The sequence below is a fragment of the Pseudorca crassidens genome, chromosome 10 (genome assembly GCF_039906515.1).
Source record: "Pseudorca crassidens isolate mPseCra1 chromosome 10, mPseCra1.hap1, whole genome shotgun sequence".
NCBI classification, from domain to species: Eukaryota; Metazoa; Chordata; class Mammalia; order Artiodactyla; family Delphinidae; genus Pseudorca; species Pseudorca crassidens.
In genome coordinates, this window is record NC_090305.1 from 13,432,565 (window position 1) to 13,456,967 (window position 24,403).

Sequence of the window (24,403 nt, forward strand, 5' to 3'; positions counted from 1 at the left end):
CTTTCTTCAAGTTAAAATCATACTGCAATAGTTAAAAGAAAAATGAATTTGCCTATGCAGGTTTGGACTTTATCCTTTGTTAAACTTTTTAATAGAAGTGTACTGAACGTGCAGCCTGCTTTTTCTAGAATGCCTACAGACGTGTGTTGTATGTACATACACCTGTACATATGCACATGTATGTATTAAATGACCATATGTATAAATATATGGGTTTGGGTTTTGATTGTAAAAGTGAGAAAGCGACAATGAAATATTTCACAGATTTGATCATTATAGTCAGTAAATCTAAAGATGTAGAACAGAATCACACTCATGTTTCCCCTCTTTGAGGGGCAGATAATTAGACTTCAGTTCCCCAATTCCCTTTTCTTAAATGACATGACTTAATACAATGGGATTCTAAACATGCTCTTGGTACTCAGAGCTTTTCAAGGAAAACAAAATATGTCCAGAGACAAGTCATTACTGACAAGAGCTTGAATAATAGAGATTTCCTTCCGTGATTGTCTTCAGATTAATGGCCCAGGTTTGTGATTAAATTTTTGTTAACTGAGATTTCATCATTTTCTCATTTACCACTACTTTATTCAAAGTAGGAAAAAATGTGTGAGTGGAAATAATCCAAAGGAAATGCAACTATTTTTGCCTACCTATAAATTTAATATTTCTAACAGTTCTCCCAATCCTGTATATTAATCCAGCTTTAAAAGTTGGATTAACATTTTACCACTTCTTGGTTCAGTAAAATTGGAATAAAAATACCAGGCATGCCCTGCCTCACTTGCATTTGTCATTATGAGTATCAAATTGAAGTAATTTAAGTGACTGTCCCTTTAGAAGTATTGAGTGTTACCCATTTGTAGGAAGTCATTTTTCTTACTATAGCAACTTTCCATATCAGCCCAGAATTCTCCAATTTGGTTATACTTTCAACCGAATAATTCCACAAATTATTAGAAAACAAACCAAAGGACGTTTTCAGGACCATTCTCCTGCCTGAAAGTACATTGTTTTTCATTTTGCATCAGAAGCAGTACGGAGAGAAATGGTCTCCCCTCCATGTTCATCTCCCCGTGAGAGATGACACGAGGATGAACTAAGTTTGGTGGATGCTCTCTCTGTGGGCCTCTCTGCTCCGCACTGGAGCTCAGGGCACTCAGCTCCTTTCAGGGGAAACCAGGACCACCATCCTTCCAAGGTTCTTTTCAGAATCAGTCCACACCGACTGGTCTAGAAAGACAGTTGTTCCAGGATCATCTGGAGCCTTAGTTACTGGACTGCCATGTGCTCCCCAATGTCTTTAAATAGATCCTAAATCCACTCTCTTCCACTCTCTTTTATGACAAAGTGATTTACGCCATGTGGATTGGGTAAAGTCGTATTTGAACATATGGAGTGAGCTTCAAGCATACATCAAGGAACACCACACTGCAGGCCTTACTTGGAGCAAAACAGTAAGTACCCAGCCCTCTTCCACCTGAGTAACAAAAGGTCATAAAACTATTCATTCTTGGTAGCCTGGCAATTTTAGAATTTACCTCAAGGAAAACATAAGATAAAATATACGTGCAGAAGCTGCTTATGAAAATGCCATTGTCATAGGAAAGTCTGGAAACTACCTATATGACACAGAAAAAGAAAATGGTTGAGTTGTCAGAAGAACCCAGTGAAATACTCTGGGGTCATTACGTTACCACATATGGTGGTTACATGGGAAATGATTTACCAGTCAATGTTAAGTGATAAAGTAGAATGCAAAAGTTATGAGCACTAAGACGGCATACGTATTAAGAAACTGTGTGAGTAAAATCGAAGGAAACAAGAAGATTTGAAAATAGTTATAATTTTAAGAAGATAGAATTATGAATAGAATGTTTTTTAAATGTTTTATATTTCCCTTTTGGCATTTAAAAATTTACTAAGTAATATGTTTCAATACTTCAGTAATCCTAGTGCTTTGAATGGTATCCTAGTCCTAGGATAAAATCCCAGCTGTGTCTGTTCCGACTTGAATTCCCACATGAGATTCTAATCTGACTTTTGCCTTCCTCTTCACCTTGTCTCTCCTGTCTTCCCCGTCTCACTGGCCCAGCACTACCAAACTACTTGTGGAATTCTGAACACATGCAGTGCTTAGAATGAACCAAATCAAAATGTCATTGTTTCAAAATTTGCAAGCCTCATGTTGTTTAACCTTTATTGTGATGTCCTGAACATATATCATGCTGTATGACCTGAGTTCCCTGGGGAACCCTCTTCCCCAAGACTCAGTTTCAACATCATCTCTTTAAGAAACTTCCATTGAGGGCAGTTCCCTGATGGTCCACTGGTTAGGACTTGGTGCTTTCACTGCCATGGGCTTGGGTTCAATCCCTGGTCAGGGAGCTAAGATCCTGCAAGCTACACAGCTTGGCCCCCCCCCCCAAAAAAAAGAAACTTCCATTGATCTCCCTTGGTGCCCCATCTGGTTTGATGCCTCTCCTCTATGCCTCCTTCATATCTTCAGTATACCTCAGTCATGTCCCTTTACATATAGAATTGTAATTTTTTTGTGTGTTTATGGAGCTCTCCCACTGGATTGGAAACTTATCTCTGTCTCCAGCCCCTTGCATAGTGCCTGGCATGGAGTAAGTACTCAGTAAATAGTTTGAACTAAATCGTGAATTAGGGTACTCTTAGGATCGTCCGTGCTCTTTAAAATCTCTGCACTTGCTATAAAAAGGCTTCCCGTGGAAACTTCAGTCCATTAGAAATGAATGTTACCTTTCAGTTGTCACAGTGGATGGTCTAACCAGAGTAAATGTTGGGAAGATGAAGTGGCATATTTGTGAACTCAGTTTAAAGGTAGAACCCTCACTCTCCCCACAGTCGTAACCAGCAGCTAACCTTCACGCAGAACGTTGCTTTCAGTAGCATGGGCGTTATACCAAGGCAGAGTTTGTGTTTTTTCAAAGCAGTGTAGGACTTCTACACTTGTTCCCCAGCACTTGTGGTACAAATGTTAACACTGACCACTAAAGACTGATGCTTCTTTTTATTTTCTACTTTGCCTGTTTTCTCCATAAGAAATGCAAGATACAGTAAGTTGATTATTTTTCTTCTGCCCACAACATTATGATTCTGTAAAGAGAGTTCATAAACATTTGAAGGGTTTTAATATGGAAGGGTATGTGTGGAGGTAGGTGGGTCTTTGTGTAGACTAATTGGAATTATTTTTCATACATTTCAAATGAGATGCTGTTTTGTTATAGATCAATTTGTCATAAAGGGGAATTGTCACATGTTTGCCATGGAGATAGGACATCATGACAAAACAGAAAACTAAACATCAAGAGTCCTTGGATGTCTTATTATTTCATGATAGATAAATGGAAAAGGAATGAGAATCCATTTGTGGAAAATAATCATGTCAACAGACATTGGCCTATTAAGTCTCCAATAGTGCCCATGGAAAATGAATAGAAAATTACTTTTTAAATGGTTTGAATACCTTTAATGCAATGTACAAAGCTGAGTAATTATGTTTTGAATATAAAAAAGAAGGATCGATTATTACAGATAAATAAATGTAGTTGTTTTCCTTTGTTCTAGAGTGAACACCTATCTTTTCATCATGTTCGTTAGAAATATATGCTTTGTAACAATAAGTTTGAAACTTTTAAAGGCAACCCATAGTGAGAAATGTATTTTACACACACACACACACACACCCTTCTCACAATACTAAAACAAGTTTCACAAAACAGTACTTTCTTCCACCACGTGGAATTCAGATATTTTCTTTTGTGTTTTACTTCATTTTTTTTTTTTTTTTAAATTAATTTATTATTGTTTGCTGTGTTTGGTCTTTGTTTCTGTGCGAGGGCTTTCTCTAGTTGTGGCAAGCGGGGGCCACTCTTCATCGCGGTGCGCGGGCCTCTCACTATGGCGGCCTCTCTTGTTGCGGAGCACAGGCTCCAGACGCGCAGGCTCAGTAGTTGTGGCTCACGGGCCTAGTTGCTCTGCGGCATGTGGGATCTTCCCAGACCAGGGCTCGAACCCGTGTCCCCTGCATTAGCAGGCAGATTCTCAACCACTGCGCCACCAGGGAAGCCCCTTTACTTCATTTTTAAATAAAATCCTGGCTGAGACCCACTAAATTGATTCTGTGATCCACTAATGGGTCACATCCCACATTTTGAAAAACATGTTATAGAACATAAATGTTATATAAATATAAATATTTATTTATTTATATAAAATATAACCCTTACAGCATACATTAGGAGGTGTGGATTGCCATGGTCATAATGACAGCTATAATATAACCCTTACAGCATACATTAGGAGGTGTGGATTGCCATGCTCATAATGACAGCTATAATATAACCCTTACAGCATACGTTGGGAGGTGTGGATCGCCATGGTAATAATGACAGCTATTATTTATTGAGCACATGTTATGATGTGGGCAAATCCTATTTAAAATGGTAATCGTTATAAAGCAGAGCATCTACTTCACTTCTTTCATGGGAAAGTAGTATGATAAAGTTTTGGCCAGATATTAAAAGTGAGGAATGATTATGTAAGAAAATGTTGGTTCAGTGATAACATCATATATACAAAATCTTTTGACAAACTTTAAGATATATGCATAGAAATATATTTCCTAATATTTTTATCTTCTTCTTCTAAAGTTTGGGGTTAAAAAAACTATTACAAAGTATATTATAAAAATTATAGTTTTTCATTTTAAATCTAAATTAGTAAAAACTATATGAAAGATTCCAAAACATAATCCCTAGAATAAATCAAACTGATTTCTTCTCATTTACTATGGCCTGTTGACATACCAGCAAAATAACTCATAAACAATTACAGCCAGTATCACAGCGTTATTGCAAAGAGGGAAAAGGCTGTTAGAATTATCTGATCAAATAGCTTTTGGGAGGAAAAAAAAAAAAAAAATCATTTCATTTATTTGCCCACTTATCACAAGTCTGCAAAAAGTATGCAGAAGGGTGGGGTGTTGGCACTCATTGTCACTACAATATTCAGAAGTTTTAAGAAATGCATTCCATCTCAATGGACAAAGTCAAGAAGCTTATGGCGACTTAACAGCTCAAGTATTTTGAGTAACCATTGTTTTCTTCTATTTTCAAATTGGATTTTGAGATTTGAGCTCTATGGGGTGTTAGTGACCAACAGCATGCTGCTCTAGACTGAGTTTCCAAGCTTGCATTGCTCTGAGAAATGCTCTTTCCCTTGAGTTAACAGTTGGAACTGAACTTGCTGTTCCCACCTCCTAACCTTTGTGTTCAGACTGCAGCTGTGCCAGGCAACTGTTGTGCCCTTCAGTTGTTCCACAAAATGTAAATCTTTGAGGCCAGCAATTTTTCAGGACAGTGATTGGAGAGAGGGTCCGTGTGTGTGCACAAGTGTGCTGGCGTCGGGGTGGGTGCGTTTTGGGGGAGGAAGCAGCTGTGGAGTAATCTATCTGGAATTTCTTGTTACATTTACTGTGGTAAATGGAATCTTCTCATTCGGTCAGCTTTTTTTCACATGACCATGGACTGGAAAGACTCTGTACCAGAAATGACTTGCAGTTTTCAGTTAGTTTAATTATTGGGAACCCTTTTCCATATTAATTTACAGTTTCGTCAGCCCTGGGTTTCAAATGCACTTTGTTGAATAAATTGATCTCTTGGCAGGAACCCAATAGAGACACTATTATTTATCATCCCTTGCAGTTGGTCAGATTTGTAATATTCGTTGGCAGTTCCTGCAAATCAGATAACTTAAGCTGAAAGACAGATGCCTGATCTTTACGCTTATAATGACCGCAATAACTGATTCTTTTTATGAATTGTCCAGATCAGCATTCCAACTTTTATTCTATTCTCTGTAGATCTGGCCAGGAAAAGGTCATGAAGATAGTTCTATGAATAGGATACAGTGTGGTTGTTTTCTTAACTTTCTGGTGTGAAATTTGTTGACATATTTTTGTCCTTTTATGTGTCTTTCCAAGTTAGTTTTGAGAATAGCCAGGGTATAATTATTTGTAGAATAGAGTAAAACTACACATAGATGGATGTATATAAAGTCTTACGTTGTGGTGATGTAATTCTTTCTACTGATAATGTGGATTTTTAAAATCTATACACCAGTTGTCATCTATCCTAACCTCCCCTGAACCTCCAGTAAATGAAATCACTGGGAGTGGTCACAATTATAGACAAGGCGGGGTTTGATTTTTCTCAAAGCAGGACACTCTATGATCACTCCTTTTCCTCCAGGTAGATATTTCTTTTCAGCCTGTTTCTCAATGTAAAGGCCAAATGTCCATTAACAAAGCAAAAGTTTAACAGTTTGCTGGTGATCAAATTAAAACACAGCCAGAGGGTATCCTGACTCATAAATAATGTAGACTCTGTAGCACATGATTAAATATGTATGTCTCGTAAGTTTTCAAGTCTTCCGGCCTCTCTGGTTTCCTCTTGATTTTTACAAGCAAAAACTGTCCTCAATCTTTTATATCAAAATTTTCATTTAGAACTCGTACCAAACCTGTGCCTTAGGTTTATTAATCAAGGTGAATAGGTGAAACCTCAGCTGGTGTGTTGTTTGTCTAGACCACAAGCTCACTGAATACCTCTATAGGTCTACGGAGAGTGGGTCTCTCCAGTCTACCTGACCATATCGGTGGTCAGTCTAGTCATCCCTCCTGGGTTTTTAGCTCCCTTTGGGGGCTTTGGGTAGACAGTTCCTTTCGTTCTCCTCTGGAAGAGATCCAGACTGCTCAGAGGGAGTTAGGGGTGTTGTTGACTAACAAAGGAGCTCTAAACACACAGATAATGAAGTTAGGTTGGAAACAGCTCTGAGCTCAGCCTGAAAGAGACTACAGAAATTAAACAAATGTAGCTTAGGCGCCCACCTTCTGTGCACCAGCTTCTCAGCAAGGTGCTGAGAATACAAAGATGGGTACGTGACACAGTAGACACAGTTCCTGTCCACAGAAACTTACATTCTAGCCAAAGAACATAAAAATGATACAACGTGATAGAATAGGGTGAATAGCATGCTAGAGGTAAGCAGAAACACGATGCTTACATAGACCAGGAAGACATGGAAGGAATACTCAATCCCGTAGTACAGTGTGGTTCTTGGGCAAGCAGCAATCTGGAGACTTGTTAGAAACGCAGAATCTCAAACATCACCCCAGACCTCCTGAATCAGAACCTGCATTTTAACAAGATTTCCCCCGGTGATTTATATGCATATTAAAATTTGAAAAGCACTGCTCTAGTATAGTCATGCTGGGCCAAAGGAGTACAATTTGTGGGAGACTCAAGGAAGACCATTAGTTTTTACTCATTCATTTGTTTAGTAATTCATTTACTTAATAACCATTTATTGGATACCCACCTTGTACAAAGCACACACCAGACATTGTATTAATGCTACAGTTTCTGCCATCAAGCATCAGGTTTTAATTACAATGCAAAAAAATAAATAACAATACAAGGCCATGTTGGAAAATAAACCTTGCTAATTAGACTTCTGGGTGGGCAGGAAGGGCAACAAAGGGCTACATTTGGTATGAGTCTTGTTTTGTTTTGTTATGGTTTTTGGTTTTGTTTTTATTGAAGTGTGGTCAATTTATAATATTATATTAGTTTCAGGTGTGCTGATTTGGGTCTTGAAGGACAGTAGGAGTTCCCTAGGCAAACAGTAAAGGAAAGGGCAGTTCTTAGCTGAGAATTCAGCAGAGAATTGGGCACAAAGGACATGAACTAAGTACTTTGACAGAAAAGCTGTTAGTTTTGCAGAGCTGAACATGGCAAGAGATGAGGCCAGAAAGACAAGTTGGGGCCATATGGTGGAATCCTTACATGTTATCCTAAGAAGATGGGTCCATATGTGGTGTGCAGGGTTTTTTCGTTCCCCACAGGCTTTTTTTTTAATTGAAATAAAGTTGATGTACAATATTATGGTAATTTCAGGTGTATTACATAGTGATTTGACCTTTGCATACATTACGAAATGTTCACCACAATAAGTCTAGTAACTATCATTTCCTAAAGTTATTACAGTATTATTAACCATATTCCTTGTGCTGCATATTACATCCCTGTGGCTTATTTATTTTATAACTGTAAGTTTGTACCTCTTAACCCTCTTCACTGATTTTGCCTACCACTATCCCCCTCCCGTCTGGCAACTACCCGTTTTTTTCTCTGTATCTATAAGTCTGTTTCATTTTGTTTTGTATGATTGTTTGGTTGGTTTTTTAGATTCCACATATAAGTGAGATCATATGGTATTTTTCTTACTCTAACTTATTTCACTTAGCATAATACCCTCTAGATCCATCCATGTTGTCACAAATGGCAAGATTTCATTTTTTTAGTATTTATTTATTTATTGTTTATTTTGGCTGTGCTGGGTCTTACTTGTGGCATGCATGTGGGATCTAGTTCCCTAACCAGGGATCGAACCTGGGCCCCTGCCTTGGGAGTGTGGAGTCTTACCCACTGGACCACCAGGGAAGTCCCAAGATTTCATTTTTATGGCTGAGTAATATTCCATTGTATATACTTGATATCTTCTTCTTACCACATCTTCTTTACCCATTCACCTGTTGATGGACACTTAGGTTGCTTCCATATCTTGGCTATTGTAAATAATGGTGCATTGAACATAGGGGTACACCATAGGTTTTTAAGCAGAAAGTTACTCACTATAAATAATGATCTAGTAATTGTTCAGGATAAATGGAAAAGGGGAGAGACTAGAGGCCCTAATACATGTTAGGAGACTTTAGTGGATGCCCAGGATGGGATAATGAGTATGTGACCTTGAGTGTGACAAAGGCAATGGAATGCAAGAGATGAAATGGACACTGAGTTGGAGGACAAAAAGAGAGAGAGAAATCAAATCTAAACTCAAAGTTTCCAATCTGGAAGTCTGGGAGAATAATAGTAACATCAATAAAAATAGGGATATTGACAGGAGGAGCTGGTAGAGAAGCAAGAAAAATATTCACCTGAGTTTTCACCATGTTGCATGTGAGGCACAGGTGAGATGTCCATCTAGATGGGGAGGTGGAGCAGGCAGGTGAAATGCAGGTCTGAAGTTCACTGAAGGGAAGACCTAGAGATGATAAACAGAAGAGAAGATAGAAAAAGAGAATATGATGAAGGATAAAACCTGGGGGGACACTGTTACTTAAGAATGGAATAAATCGGGCTTCCCTGGTGGCGCAGTGGCTGAGAGTCCGCCTGCCGATGCAGGGGACACGGGTTCGTGCCCCAGTCCGGGAAGATCCCACATGCCACGGAGTGGCTGGGCCTGTGAGCCATGGCCGCTGGGCCTGCGCGTCCGGAGCCTGAGCTCTCCAACAGGAGAGGCCACAGCAGTGAGAGGCCTGCGTACCGCAAAAAAAAAAAAAAAAGAATGGAATAAATCGGGCTTCCCTGGTGGCACAGTGGCTGAGAGTCCGCCTGCCGATGCACGGGACACGGGTTCGTGCCCCGGTCCGGGAGGATCCCACATGCCGCGGAGCGGCTGGGCCTGTGAGCCCAGGAGAGGCCACAGCAGTGAGAGGCCCACGTACCGCAAAAAAAAAAAAAAAAAGTGGAATAAATCAATCAAAGAGACAAAGAAAAGAAAGAGGAGGAGAACTAAGAGCTGAGGGTCTCAAAGCTCTAAGAACAATGGGTTGGCTGATCACCTATGACAATCTGGGGAGGGTAAGGTTAGAAAAAGGCTGCCAACATCTATCTTATTATTGACTTTTAGAATGCAATTTCTGAAGGGCTGGAGGTAGATGCAGTTTTACAGAATCATGGAGCAAAAAGATTTTGTGTAATGATCTCGTCATTACTTATGGACCAGGTGTCTGACTAGATGGATTATTGCTTATAGCTTCAATTTCTGCCTTTTGAAGTCTGGGGATTATTTGTGGGTTTTATTTTTACCTTTGCTATATCTTCAGTAGAGTAAGTGTAGGTCAGAAATAAATATCTACAATTTCATACACAGTAGTTTAGAGTTAGCTGTACTATGAAGCTGTAAGCAAGCTTTTTATATTTAGGACTATTTTTATTATCATAAATACCTCTGAGTTTTATTGCTAGTTGATAACAATACATAGATGTTTTTAGAGTATTTATTCTCTCTGTAAATCACACAGTAGTGGCTTTTAAAACTGCCTAATTCAATGATGAAGGTTATTTTATTTACTAGGACTTTTTTATAACCAAGAACTCAAACTCTCTAAACCTGGGGGCCAGCAAGTTAATAAATGTTCCTAATTTATTTAAACCATCACCTTGGGAATATTTTAATTAAGGTGTGTTCATTTAATATTCTTTAAGGCATAGTGTTGAAGGCAGTGGTGTAATTGGGGGTGTCCTGATGACTACTGTCTCCTCCAACCCCTCTTAGGAAAGTCAGGAGGCTGTGGTTTAAAGGTGCAGGCAGAGGTGCTCCCCAGAGCAGAGCTGGGGGTGCCTGGGTAGGAGGAGACTTTGAACTCGGTGGTCAGTCCCAGCCCAGAGTGAGCCACAATGCCCCACCGCCACCCCTCCACCCCTAGTTTTCATTCATCCCTGAGGTGCCGTGCCTCTGGGTCCAGCCTCTTAACTCCCTAGGGAACGCCTCAAAGCCTCCACTGCCTGAGGCTGGGCCTCCCAGTAATTGCCGCCAGGGCTGTGTGGCTTTACCCACCTCCCTGTCCCTCCCCACCTCCAGTGAGCAGGGCAATGGCAATTGAAATTCAGGGCCCATCCTTTTTAGGATACTAAGTGATAGCAAGTCTTCCCTCCTCACAAGTGAATTTTATCTTTTCAAATGGCCAAAAGCCATTGAGACCCTCTTTGGAGAAGGATTAATTCAAGTAATAACTCTTTTCAGTCAAAAAGAGCAGAATACAAAGGCATGAGTGATTACTTGGTATGTGTGTTTTTATAAACCGGTCTGAAGGCAGTCCTAAAAGAAAGTTTTGAATGCTGGTAGTTTTTTATTAAACAAGTGTGTCATATCAGAAGCTAATGCTTTGAAAGACAGTATTTATGTGGATCTGTAAGTTCTTGTGTGATTGCTAACAATTCAGTTGCATTTATTTGTTGTAATGACAATGTTCATGTACCCTCCTCCTGGAATCCCCTTCCTCTTGCTTCCCTGTGTCAAATCTGACTCATCCATCCTTCAAGGTCTATTTCGAATGGTCTTGTCTCCCAGAAGCCTCTCTGACCTCCCTTGCTTATTACCATGGCCTTCCAAGCTGGAAGTTATCCTTTTCCTCCACAGAACCTCTGTAGTACTTCTTAAAATCTGTACTTCTTTTATGATGCTTAGCACTTTCTACCTTATAAAGCAGTTACTTATTCATTTCGGTAAATATTTATGAAGCACCTACCACGTTTCAGGCACTGGGTGCATTACTGGTGACATTAAGATGAATAATGAGTGGCTCTTCAGAGCTCGGGCTCAAGACATGACCAAACCCAAATTCACAGACAAATAATTACGATATAATGTGAAGTATCATAATAAGGGGGTTCCTAATGAGCCCTTGCAATAGAGAAACAGAAAATTTCCTCTTAGGAGAGTTCCAGAAAACCGACAAAAAGAAGAGAACTTTGAGTTGAGCCTTGAAAGGTATGTAAGAGTTTTCCAGATAGTAAATTGGGAAGAGCCTTCCAAACAAAGGCACAACCTGAGCAGAAACATGAAGGCTAAGAGCCAGTTGCCTGCTGTCAGGGAGAATGGAAGTGTCTTTTCTCTCCTCTGAGGCTGTGAGCTGATTGAAAGCAGGGTTCTTTCTCATTCTGCATGGGATCTGCAGCAGTGACTGGTACAGGGCCTTAAATACAGACAATGTCCAAACACTTTTGCTAAATTGAACACAGTAATTGGTAATTGCATTTCTTCACAGTGAAATTTCCAGAGGTTTATTCCACTAACTACAGATTGTATTCGTTGTTTAAGAGCCACGTAAATACTGTTCCTTTATTTCTTATATCAAATGATGGTAATGGAAATGTACAATGCATTTTCTTATAGGCAGCGGCAATGCCTTCCCTGCACTTGTCCCTTGCCGTCTGCATGCCCCTAATTCCCAGTTGGTATAAACTCAGGAAATACAAGCTAATATTAGATTAAGTAAAAAGGTTTTCTTAAGAAGGGATGGAGGGAAGGTGCAGATTGTCTTCTAAAGGTAAAAGAAACCCTTCATAGAATATAATATAGAGCTAAGTCCAGATTTATTGGTCCAGGTTGCACCCTTGATAGAAGCTGAGCTAATCACAGACACTTTCCCAGACCTTTCCTGCAAAATTTGGAACTGAAATTGAGGCAAAAGTTACTTTGTCTTTAGTGCACCTCAGCTATAAACCTCAGGAGATGCTGATGCTTCTATTTTTTTATTTTTTCCTAAGTAAATAAATAATACAGAGCCAAACATAAATCATCTTTCCAACAGCTCTCACTTTGCCTCACTCCCCACCGGTGCCGTTTACCAAGGATGGATAATTTAAGAAATACAGTTATTTCTCTATGATCCTAAAATCCAAAAGCAAAACAGAAACTTTAATTCAATGATTGTTCAGATCTAGGCTTTTCTGGCCGAATGAAGTCACAGTCCAGATAATTCAAGCCACACATCACTCTTGGTCTTACAACGGTTGGCTATCTATAGTTTGTCTCTTTGTTGGGTATATTCTGCTATCTTTAACTCTGGAAATTTTTCCCATGGAAAATTTAATTTTATCTTTCCTTTTTTATGAGAAATTATATTTTCAAGCTGCCAATGCTGGCAGACAAGAAGAAAAAACAATCTGGGAATCCTAGACTTGGTCCACGGAGCAATAGCAAAAAATAGGCCAAACCAATCATTAAAGCTACTTATGAAGACAATTTATGCAAAATAGCTGGGTCACTTGAGCAAATTAGGTTGTGTTCAACATATTCTCTGGAATCTGCTCTGAGGGCTTGGTCTGCTTTTATCAAACATCTCTGCTTTGGGCATGTACAACAGGAATCACCACCTGTGGTTTTTGAAGGGCCACATCCAGATCTATAAATTAGGAAACAGTAAGCATAAAAACACTAAGTTACTGGTTTCCACAAACTGATATAGACTGTGTAAGGTATTCTCAGGCTGTTTTCCAATTTAAAGCTGTTTTTCCTTCTCTGAAGGGACTTTGTTTCTTGTTCTTTTTTCATCTACCACCATATTTCACATCTCTCCAGATTATCATAGGAATAACATACAGAGACCCCAGGAGGGTGGGGAGAATGGGGATGAGGAAACCATCAGAAGTTATTGGCGAAACCATGAGATTTGGGTTTTTCATTACCTTTCCTGTTGTACCTCTGTCTTGGGCTAAGGGAGTTTGGTGTCTTGCCTCTGAAGAAAAGTGATCAAAATGGGCCTTACATTTCCTTCATAATTGTGGGACCATCTTTTTATTTTGACGGTATATAAGTACCCTTGGTATTTTTATGGAAACTTGAAATTCGAGTAGTATTCTGTTACCATAGATGAAATAGGAAATATTCCCTAAATTGACTTTTTAAAAATTGTTAATAAACATATGCTTAAAATATTATATAGCTCTTCATTGTAATATTTTTTAACAATTTTGTTTTCTTGGAAAGGCCCCCAGAAACTTTGCTTTCATTGGCAGAAGTCTAAAAATTATAGGAAGTGATAGAAATAAGAGAACAGAGATTAAAGTCACAAATTCACTTTGGTTTATACTCAGGTATAAAGGATGATTATCTGTTTATGTGCAGTCTTTTTTCTTGAAAATGGTTGTCTGCCAACAGAAGTGTTGTATAAATATGCATGTAAAATTTGGACATACTTATAGAAATTGACAAATTTGGAAATGTATCAGTTTCACCAAGTTCTTGATCTAAGTACACCTTTCAGAAAATAGAAGCTAGTTTTGATGGCTAAAATATAAACAAACCCTAAACCATGAATTTGTGAAGTATTTTTACTGCTATGAAAACTAGTTTATGTATATAGAAAGTTAGTCTTTAGTTCTGAAACTGTAGTTCTTTCTTTTAATCCCTCCCTCCTTTTGTGGTATGTGAGAGGTTTATTATTATCCTGTTTATGTGCCATGTTACATTAAGATCATTTGAGATTCTTCATCTTTGGAAAAACTAATAAACAGCATTGGCAAAAGGCTCAGTTGTAAAACACTGTGAAGTCCTATAGTTTTAGCAGGTTAAAGTAATAAGTCTAAGTGTATTTGTGACTGAAATGGCTTTGTGATTTTTAAACGCTTTATTTGTTTGTTTATTTATCTTCGGCTGCGTTGGGTCTTTTTTGCTGCATGCAGGCTTTCCGTAGTTGTGGCGAGCAGAGACTACTCTTCGTTGTGGTGCAGTGGCTTCTCTTGTTGCAGAGCATGGACTCTAGGCGTGTGGGCTTCAGTAGTTGTGGCACGCAGGCTCAGTAGTTGTGGCTCACGGGCTCTAGAGCGCAGGCTCAGTAGTTGCAGTGCACGGGCTTAGTTGCTCCGCTGCATGTGGGATCTTCCTTGACCAGGGATCAAACCCGTGTCCCCTGCATTGGCAGGCAGATTCTTAACCACTGTTCCACCGGGGAAGTCCCTGAACACTTTTAAAGTGTATAATAGGGCACATGTAATATACCTGGAAAGCATTAAGTGTAAGCCAGGCGATTAATGGACCAGGCTGTCTCTGAGATGGACAGCAAAAGTGAGAACCTGACCAAGAAACTGAAGACAGCCATCTGTGTGTGTGTGTGAAGGGGAATTGAGGTGGTGGCCATAAGGAAAGGATGGGGGGTGGGAGGAAACCCATAAACAGTGCCACTGCATGTCAGCTGTTTCATTTTGGAGCTTTATCTGTGATCTCCACAAATACTTAAAGATGGTGGCTCAAAATATTGCTGTCACTAAGCTAGTTTTATATAAGAAACATCATAACAAAAGCTCTGCTGTGAGGGACAGAATCCATCTGTTCCAAGAGACTGTCACAGGGGTGATTTTGATTTTCTCGGTCTCTGCCTTTTAAGAAATTGGGAAAAACACACACCAAGATGTAGGTTGCCAGGCCTGTTCTTAAAGTTGGAGATTAATATTACGTGTATATACATTTCTCCCTCAGTCTCTCCTTACAAGACCTGTGTCCTCTACAGAGCATTCGATGGTGTGGCCCCGGCCTAAGTCGTTCTCTGGCTCTCCTGACCCCACTGTCCTGAGGAGAGCTGGCCACACCCTCCTTTGTGCTCCCAGTGTTCCTGTTCACGTGACACACGACACATATCAAACTGAATCTACAGCTACTATTTTGTGCACTCGACACTCCCACTAGATTATGAGTTTAACAAACAAAAAGTTTAACAAACAAGACATATGCCTACTTCTTCATCATATACCCAGTTCCTTGCAAGGTAGCTCTAGGCAAATGTGGAATGGACAAACGAGCCTACTTATTCTAATTGACTTTCAGTCTATTAAAGAGGTTCTGTTTAGACCAAATCATCTGCTACCCCTATTGCTGAATTTGAAAATCTTAGACTTTAAAAAGTGAAAGTTGAAAATTCCCCAAAAATGTAACTCTTAAACAGAAAATCTTAGATGGAAAACTTTTCTTTGTAGCTGATTTTTTTTTTTTTTTTTTTTTTGCCTAAGGAGCTGTGTTTCACTTTTTTGCTTAATTTTATCACAAAGACATAAAACCTCCATCTAAAAGTAGTCTATTAGTCTTACTTTCAACAGACCCAACAAAATGGAGAATTGGAGCCCCGTTTGCAGATTATTTAGATCCAAAGCTAGACTGTAGCTGAATTAACTGGATAACTAAGACAGTGGTATGGGCTGTGGGAGATAGAAGTGGTTGTTAATTACATGTGTCAAAACAATGTGGAGATTTCGTTTAAGAACTAGAAATAGTTTCCCTTTCAGAATAAAACCTAAATTCCAAGGTAATAAAATGATAGGTAATTATTTCAAGTGACATTTAATGGAAAAAATTCTGATGCACATTAGTACATAAATATATTCCATGTAATACAATTATAGAATTTTATATATATAGTATATATAACCAAAACATTACGAGCTTGCCACATGCCACATACAATGGTTTCATTAGTTCATAATTATAGTTCATATATTTAAAGGCAGAGGAAGCGGCTGTTCCCAGGACAGTTGAAATTAATTTAGAGAAAGGGATTTGCAGACGTTTTAAAAAGTCTTTGTGCCGCCTTTACCCCGACTCCAAAAAAAAAAAAAGTAAATAAACATCTGCTCTCAAAATTAATCTTAATAGAGCTTTCAGAAGCAGCATTGTTAGGTTTTGTGCTGTGTTCTTACAACATAAGTGAACGCCTGCACCCTAAATGTGGCCACTTAAAATCATAAATGGCTTTTTTTTTTTTCCAGTTGGAAACCATTGTTACAATGGCTTTAATAAAATGTGTTTTTCAGTTGTTTCCAGTTTGGGGTCTAAGATACTTCAGACTCATTTCGTCAGGATAAGGTAGCATCTTTAAAAAGCAGCTGTGTGGGGGTCGCTGCTCCTTCACTCAGGTTAAGCCTTTCCCCCTTCGACTTCCTTCATTTCGGCCCTCACCTCACCTTTACTTTCCAGTCTGTGTGACCTTGTGCAAGTCACAGGATATCATAATTCTGTAGGCCCTGAGTTTCTAGAAGTGTAATTCTACACTCTAGAAGTAAAATTGTGTTAGGGTAAAACACACCATAGAAGATTGTTTTATTAAGGGTTTTTTTTAGAAGGACCGGAAATACTCAGATAATTTGCAAGGGAACGGCATCTTTTATTAAATGTCCCTTATTCTGTATGTGTAAATCTGACCCCATAGCCTCTATTCCAGGAAATGAATGCAGTCTGCAACCTAATTAAAGGTTATCCCCTGTGAGTCTCCCAGGACCCTCTCAGGTTCCTGGTGCAGGCTCAGAGACGGAGTTGCCCACTGGAAGTTTCCATCTGTATCCCTGCACGGCCTTGACTCACAGTGTGAGCTGGGCCAGATCTGCCCCCCTGCCAGTGCTCCTTTCCCCTCTTAGCTAGTCTTCCCACAAGGCCCATATCCCATTGAGAACAAGAAGCAGCAGATCCCTCAACAGGCAACCGAGGTTGTAGGCTTGATCTGACCCACTACTTCTCATTCAGTCTAGACAACCTGGTGCATTACCTCTGCCATGAGATTTTATCTAAGAATAAATCACACCCAGAGGCAATGCCCTTAAATCTCCAGTCCCCAGGGCGTGGGGGGGGGGGAGGTCCCCATCCCAGAACAACTTAGACACTAGGCAGGAAACTGAGATTTGGGCGCAAGTACCCCATTACTGGCACCCGTGGGTACTCAGGAAAAGTGAATAAGGCAAGAGTCCAGTTGCTAGAACGCAGGCACAGTCAGAACAAACTAGCGTCCAGGGTGACTTGATGCTGAGATGCCAGTGTCAGTACTCAAGACTTATATCCCCATGGGATCAAGCCTGGCTCCAGAGTTGGCCATAGGAGCCCAGTCAGCTGCTAAGGCATTAGAGGGAGGGAGCAAGGAGTAGTGGAGATAAAAATTAAATTATTACACCGCCTCCCAACACTTCACGTATATTTAAGACAGAGGCCCAAGAGCAACACGACATATGTGTAGGGTCGCCCACACCTCTGGTTAATTTGACTAGTGGCTCTTTTTTTTTTTTTTTTTTTACGTCTGAATACAGCATAAAGGATTTCCCTGAAGAAGACTTTAGAATCAAGCAGATATGTGCTTGAATTATGTCCCTGCCATTTACTGGCCATTTAATATCGGGTCATACTTTCTGACTTCCTGCTTTATTTTCTGTGAGAGGGGGATTTCACTCCTAGTGATGTGGTTGTGACGACTAAGACGAATCTCAGCACAAAGCATGCCGTGGTTGTTCCCAGACTTGTGCGCACGTTGGAGTCACCTGTAGGGAGCTTCAGAAAATGCCCGTGTGCTGCCTCCCCAGAGTGTTCCTGCCGCGTGGCCTAGGCTTGGCAACTTCTAACAGATCCCCAGATGATTCTGATGTTCAGACAACTTTGGGAACCCCTTGGCATAGAGCCTGTCCTACACTGAGCATTAAATATGTGTTAGATGAGTGGAAACAACCAGAGCCTGGCATGGACGAGCTTTTCCAGAATTCCTGGCTCCCTTCCCTTCCCTGCCGGTCTCCCCTCTTTCACCGGGGTGCGTGAAGACAGCGTCGGGCTGTGATTCCAATCCGTGCGGCTGCTGCTCATGCCAGACACGTGAGAACGCAGAAAGCCCTGGTCCCACCTGCCTTCAGGAGGAGAAGAGGAGGCGAAGATAAGTTCATCACGAGGGGCAGCCCATGAGCGCCTGGTAAGGGACTCTCTGAGTTTGCTCTCGAGGACACTTGTACGATAAAGCCCCTGGGCACTGCTTGTCAAGTCACCCTGGAAACTAGAGCCCAGGTGTGTGTTCTCACTGGGGCCGATGCAGGAATGAGCCAACGCACAACGGATAAGCCAGTGGCAGAGTTTCAGCTGGTCCTGAGTTCTCCTCTTCTTTTTTGGCTTTTAGAGTCAACACTGTTGCAGTAAAACCCTTTGTTTGGTGTTCCTGGGTCAGCCATCTGAACGTAGCAGAGTTCCAAGAAGCTGAACATGTGGCTTATTGGTTTCAGTGTCCTTTAATGGCTCTTGGAGAGAGCCATGAAAGAATGAATGCTGAGAGCTGGGGAACCATCTAAGTCATTCTAAGATTTAGAAGCCGGTGGTGTCTCCCCTTTCCACAAAATAGGAGAGCTTTAAAGCTGCAGTGTTTCGCATGTGGGAGAGGAGCCTGGCCCTTCGCTGACTATTTGAGTTATTATGTGCTTGTGAGTAAAAGTAATATGTCGTGGCTCTGAGTGTCTGGAACTGGAATATTGTTTGATGTGCAAAGCTTATATTTTACACTTAATGATTCAGAGCAAATGTTCAAATTTCACCCCAGTAACATAATAGGAAATAATTAAAATGCTAAAAAAAAAAAAAAAAAGTAGTCAGTCTCAAGAACTGTGCAGTCATTTTCTACTTGACCCAAGAATCCTGATGGAGTCAGGCTGTTTTTCCTTATAAACAAAAAAAACTATCACAAATTATCAGTTCAGGAGATGAGACCTCCAGCCTGCTCAGTTTTTAAGATGTGCATTCTCAGTAAGAGAAGAACCTTTTATTTTCAGGATAATTCTACACTAAATAGGGATTGTATAAGTACTTTGAAAATAGTGTGGATTTTTTATTTTCAGCGGAAAACTGCCACAGATTAAAACTTCCTGATATTGACACTTTGTAATACTGTGTTGTTTACAAAAATAAGGATCTGCTGTCTTTGTTAATATTTAGCACTTATGTGATGTTTTACATATCGTATTTCGTACTGAAAATATATAAGCCTCAGGCACATTTTCATCACTCTCAATTTTTATAGTTTCCGTTTTTTTACTTGAATTAACTTCTCATTCTTTGTCATAGTCATACAGTTCTACTTCAGGGTTTAAAAGTAAAATGGTACATAACACAAGGTTATTGTATACGTGTGCTTCTATCTTACTAGTTTTAAGCTCTGTGACAGCTTCGTCTGTGGGGTCCTCTCAAAACATTGAAACAAATCCCTCTATTGTCTATCACCTTTTACTGACATTTGAATTTGTTAGAACTTCATATAGAAAACAAAGATTGCACTTCACATAGCAGAGAAGAGAATAAGCATAGGTCTTGCTCAGGCAAAATACAATTTTCTCTGGTTTACTAACAGTCAGCATTAGATGAACCAAACCATCAGAAGCATCCTGGACCCTGATCACCTTCATGTTTGACAGGCATCCAGGTCACATGTGGTCCTCACTTGGGGTTCGGTTTGAGGCATGCATACTTGTAAAATGAGTTGCAGAGAAAGAGTTTCAGTATCTCTTTCTTTAGCTGCTCATAAAGCTAACCACTGAATATTTTTCCTCTCTCTCTCTCTCTCTCTCATTGGTGGTTGTAATTCCCAGTGTCCCCAAAAGAATCCTCTTACTAGCTGGACCACTTTTTTCTTATGATTATCAATTGGCCAAAGCCCAGTTTCATTCATATCCTGAGCTTTGGACATGAACCTGTGAATATGGCTTTGTTTGCCTCTGAGTTGGCAGTGTGAATCTGGCACGTGCAGTTTCTACTGACAGGGCTGTACAGCTACGTGATGCTCCGTGTTCCCAAGGCAAACCCCCACTTGGTCCCAGGTCTTCCCAAACAGACTCATGATGCACAGGTATACCCCTGGGTGCTCTTTGTGAATCTCGAACCCCACTCCCTCATTGACAACAGGTTCTAAGTGATGTTGGCAGAATCCCAGCTCTCAGCAAGGATATCATCTCAATAGAGTGCTTTCCGTCTTCTCTCTCCCACAGGGTCCAGTAGCATCAACCGCATCAGCGTTGTCTGTCCTCTCCGTTGGGCCTGGCCTTCCTCCACCTCCACCTCCTCCAGGGCCACCTCCACCCTTTGATAGTGAGGGCAGAAGAGAGGAGTCTTCTCCTTCACGCTCAGCTTTATTTGCACAACTTAACCAAGGGGAAGCAATTACAAAAGGTGAGAAAACCAGACCTTGAGGCTGTCTCCCTCTGGCTTCAGGCACACAGATTCCTCAGAGCCCGCGGTGATGGATACATCATTCCATCCCAGTCCCTACTACATGGAGAGCCGTGTGTTCTTCATCTCAAGGTAGATGGGCTCAGTGGGCTGTTGGGTGGATCAGAAAGAAGAACTCAGAGATCCTAGGTTCTAAATGGACCACCGCACTGTGTCACCACTTCAGCCCTGGATGCTTCAGCACCAGCTACAATCCAGGCATCAAGATCAAGTGAAACAAAAATGACAGATGATAGAACCTCTGTCCTCAGAGGTGTATGGGCTTGTCAAAGAATTATATCATTGAACTACCTTTGTGAATGGTTAATATTTTTAATCATATACTTAATAAATTCATGTTGCCAAAAACTTTATGCAGATGTATTTTTGCTTTGCATGGGTAATAGGAATTATGGTATAAGTGTTCTCGTGTGCTGTGCTGGGAGCTAAGAACCAAAACTATTTCTGTGGCTGCAACTGGCTGCATTGTCCCCTCATCCGCAAAGGAAGGGAATGGACTCATAACCCTTAAGTCGATTCCATACTCTGACCTATGCTTACTGAAATGCTCTAACTTTTTAGACTGTATCTAGGAAATGATTTAGCTATGACAGAAGTAAATCATGGAATCCTTTCTGGCGAGAGGGTTTGCATTTTGCATAATTTTTATCTATTAGCTTATCTCCTTCAAGAAGAGGTTCCTCAAGGGGAATTTCCTGACAGTCCAGTGGTTAGGACTCCAAGCTTCCACTGCAGGGGGCAATGGTTCAATCCCTGGTCAGGGAACTAAAGTCCTGCAGCCCATGTGGTAGAGCCCATGTGGTTAGAGGTTCCTCAAATTAAAAAATACTTACAGGGCTTCTGTTAGGTCTCAGCCTCTGCATACTGCCCTTGAGAAAACACTCAACTGTTATGAAAATAGCATTACCTGTGCTGTTTACATCATGTTGATACAAGAAGTTAGGGACATTTCCCTTTGCATAAAATGTAGGAAATGTGTCTATGTGTTACCTTCCCAGGGCTCCGGCATGTTACTGATGACCAGAAGACATACAAGAATCCCAGCCTCCGGGCTAACGGAGGACAAACTCCATCTCCTACCAAAAGCCACACTCCAGGCCCCAAGTCTCCCCAGTCTCATCCTCCTAAGAAACATGCTCCTGTGTTAGAGTTGGAAGGGAAGAAATGGAGAGTGGTGAGTGAAGCCCTTTAACTTTATTTAGGACATACTCCGATGAAAGAAACAATGGCTAAACTGTTTGCCAGGGTCTTAAGGATTTCCCATTTTTTCTTCAACTTTTTAAAAATTATTTTTAAAATTGTGGTAAAGTACACATAACACAAAATTTACCATCTTAACATTTAAGTGCACAGCTCAGTGGCATTAAGTACATTCACACTGTCCTGCACCCATCCCCACCATCCATCCACAGAACTCTTTCCATCTGGTAAAACTGAAACTGCACCGCTTAAACAATAATTCCCCATTCCCCCTCACGTCACCACCTGGCAACCACCTTTCTACTTTCCGTCTCTGAATTTGACTCCTCTTTCTGGAAACTTTTAATCTGTGCCCCATTCTGATCTACTGTAGGATGTTTCATCCTATTCCACTGGCCGAGGTGCTGATATAACCTACTGCGTCACCCACCACTTTCACAGTTGTCTGAGCAGGACAAAGACACTTTGAATGTGGATGGAAGCTGGTGCCCCCTGCCAGTTCAGGGGCCTTCCCTAAAGATGGAGGAACAAAGTCCCCAGAAAGGTTGTCATGGTCTGAAAGTACACTGGGACTTAGACCACTGTTGTGACCTTTGCTGGTTTATTTGTCCAACTCCTACTTGCAGATAGTGCTGCAGCATCAAGTCCAGACTCAGCGGCCAGACTCAACCCAAAGCCCTCACATCCCTGCTGCAGCCCCCGCCCACTAGCCAGCGTGCCTGATGCCTAACGTTTCACAAATTGACACTGACCCCCCTTCCAAGCAGCCGTTCCTCTCATTCCCAACATTACAGTGACAAAGTCAGACCTGCGGTTTGGTCTGTTAAGAAAATGGTTCCTAAAGGAAGAACATATTGAGAAGCTGTAACTGGTGAATGCTCCACAGTAATTTCAGCATGCGGTGGACTTGATTTATGCATCCTTATATTTAATATTTGCATATGTTTTAATTTTAGGAATACCAAGAGGACAGGAATGACCTTGTGATTTCAGAGGCTGAACTGAGACAGGTGGCTTACATTTTCAAATGCAGCAAGTCTACTCTACAGATAAAAGGGAAAATAAATTCCATTACAATTGGTAGGGCAGAATTATGGGTCTGTACCTACTATGATAAGCTGCTTTGTATAAATATGCTGAATGAATTTAGCAGATTTTTTTTTTTTTTTCCCTAGACAGCTGTAAGAAGTTTGGCCTTGTGTTTGACAATGTGGTGGGCATTGTGGAAGTGATCAACTCCAAGGACATTCAGATGCAGGTAACTGACCCTTTCAGCCATTCCTGGCCCCCACTACCTATGGCTTTGCCTAGACGTCCCCTCTGCTTACAAGGGGCCCTCCATGTCCACCTGTAAAACTCTTATTCTCTTTCCCTCTAGACACAGCTCTGTCTTTACCTCCTCTCTGAAGCCCTCTCTTACTTTTTGGACAGTGTTAATTCCCCCTTTTCAACCTCTTATAACACATCCTATCTTGCACAGCAATTACTAGTTTACCATTTCTATTTCAAGAACAGCCAGTTAATCTTTACAGCTCCAGAAATTTGCACAGTACCTGAACATAGTAGGTGTCCAATAAATGTTTGATGAATGGGTGATTGGAATAAATCAACTAATGAGTGAACCGAAATATTAAGAGGTTCTCCTAGCATAATAGTACCATGCTGAAGAGAATTTATTTCCCTCAGGAAAAATTGGTTCTGGGTAAAGTTTTTCTGAAGAGTCAATGAGATTATCAGAAAAACAACTTGGAAAGCAGGATTGCAATTGAATCTGCAAAACAGAAGAAAATCTGCACTGCTTTAGCAATATTTATTTAGCCAAATGGGATTTTATAACATGCCAAAAGCTAAATGACTTCTTACTTTGGCCAGCTATAACTACTATCTTTGATTGCACTGTTTTCATATTGTTAATCACCCCTTATTATCTGATGTTTCCTGATAATGTTTGTTAAAATTGGCTGCTAGTTGTATAGATTGTTCTCTTTGGTTTTACTAGGCTTTTCACCACTGCCCCTTTTAACTAGAGTAGTACATTCAATAGTTGGCACATACATGGAGATGTATTTTAGGACCCTCCATGTGGGAAAAAAATATCTAATCTCTACCTCATACCATATTTAAAAGTAAAGTCCTAATTATAAAAAGAAATACTTTTAAACTTTGAGAATAAAATACAAAAGAAAATCAGTAGAAAAGCAATTAGGGTCAAAAAGCACAAACTATAAAGAAAAGGACAGGTGAATCTAACCACGTTAAAATTTATGTGTTCAAGAGAAGACATCACATACAAAGCTGAAAGATGGGGCATGGATTGAAGAAAGATACTTGCAATGCAGATAATCAAAAAGGATTTATAACCAGAATTTATAAAGAACTTAACACAGGGCTTCCCTGGTGGCACAGTGGTTGGGAGTCCGCCTGCCGATGCAGGGGACACGGGTTCGTCCCCCGGTCCGGGAAGATCCCACATGCCGCGGAGCGGCTGGGCCCGTGAGCCATGGCCGCTGAGCCTGCGCGTCCGGAGCCTGTGCTCCGCAAC

At 40.6% G+C, this 24,403-nt stretch overlaps 1 protein-coding gene across 1 annotated transcript in view; it reads left to right on the forward strand.

Annotated features, from left to right (window-relative positions):
- CAP2 (cyclase associated actin cytoskeleton regulatory protein 2) overlaps window positions 1-24,403 on the forward strand; it is a 137,287-nt gene that overhangs the window by 104,736 nt on the left and 8,148 nt on the right. The window contains exons 7-11 of the mRNA XM_067752068.1: window positions 1,352-1,457; window positions 20,421-20,601; window positions 21,660-21,835; window positions 22,818-22,941; window positions 23,037-23,119. Coding sequence (XP_067608169.1) covers window positions 1,352-1,457; window positions 20,421-20,601; window positions 21,660-21,835; window positions 22,818-22,941; window positions 23,037-23,119 — 670 coding nt within the window. The remainder of the gene's footprint in view (window positions 1-1,351; window positions 1,458-20,420; window positions 20,602-21,659; window positions 21,836-22,817; window positions 22,942-23,036; window positions 23,120-24,403) is intronic.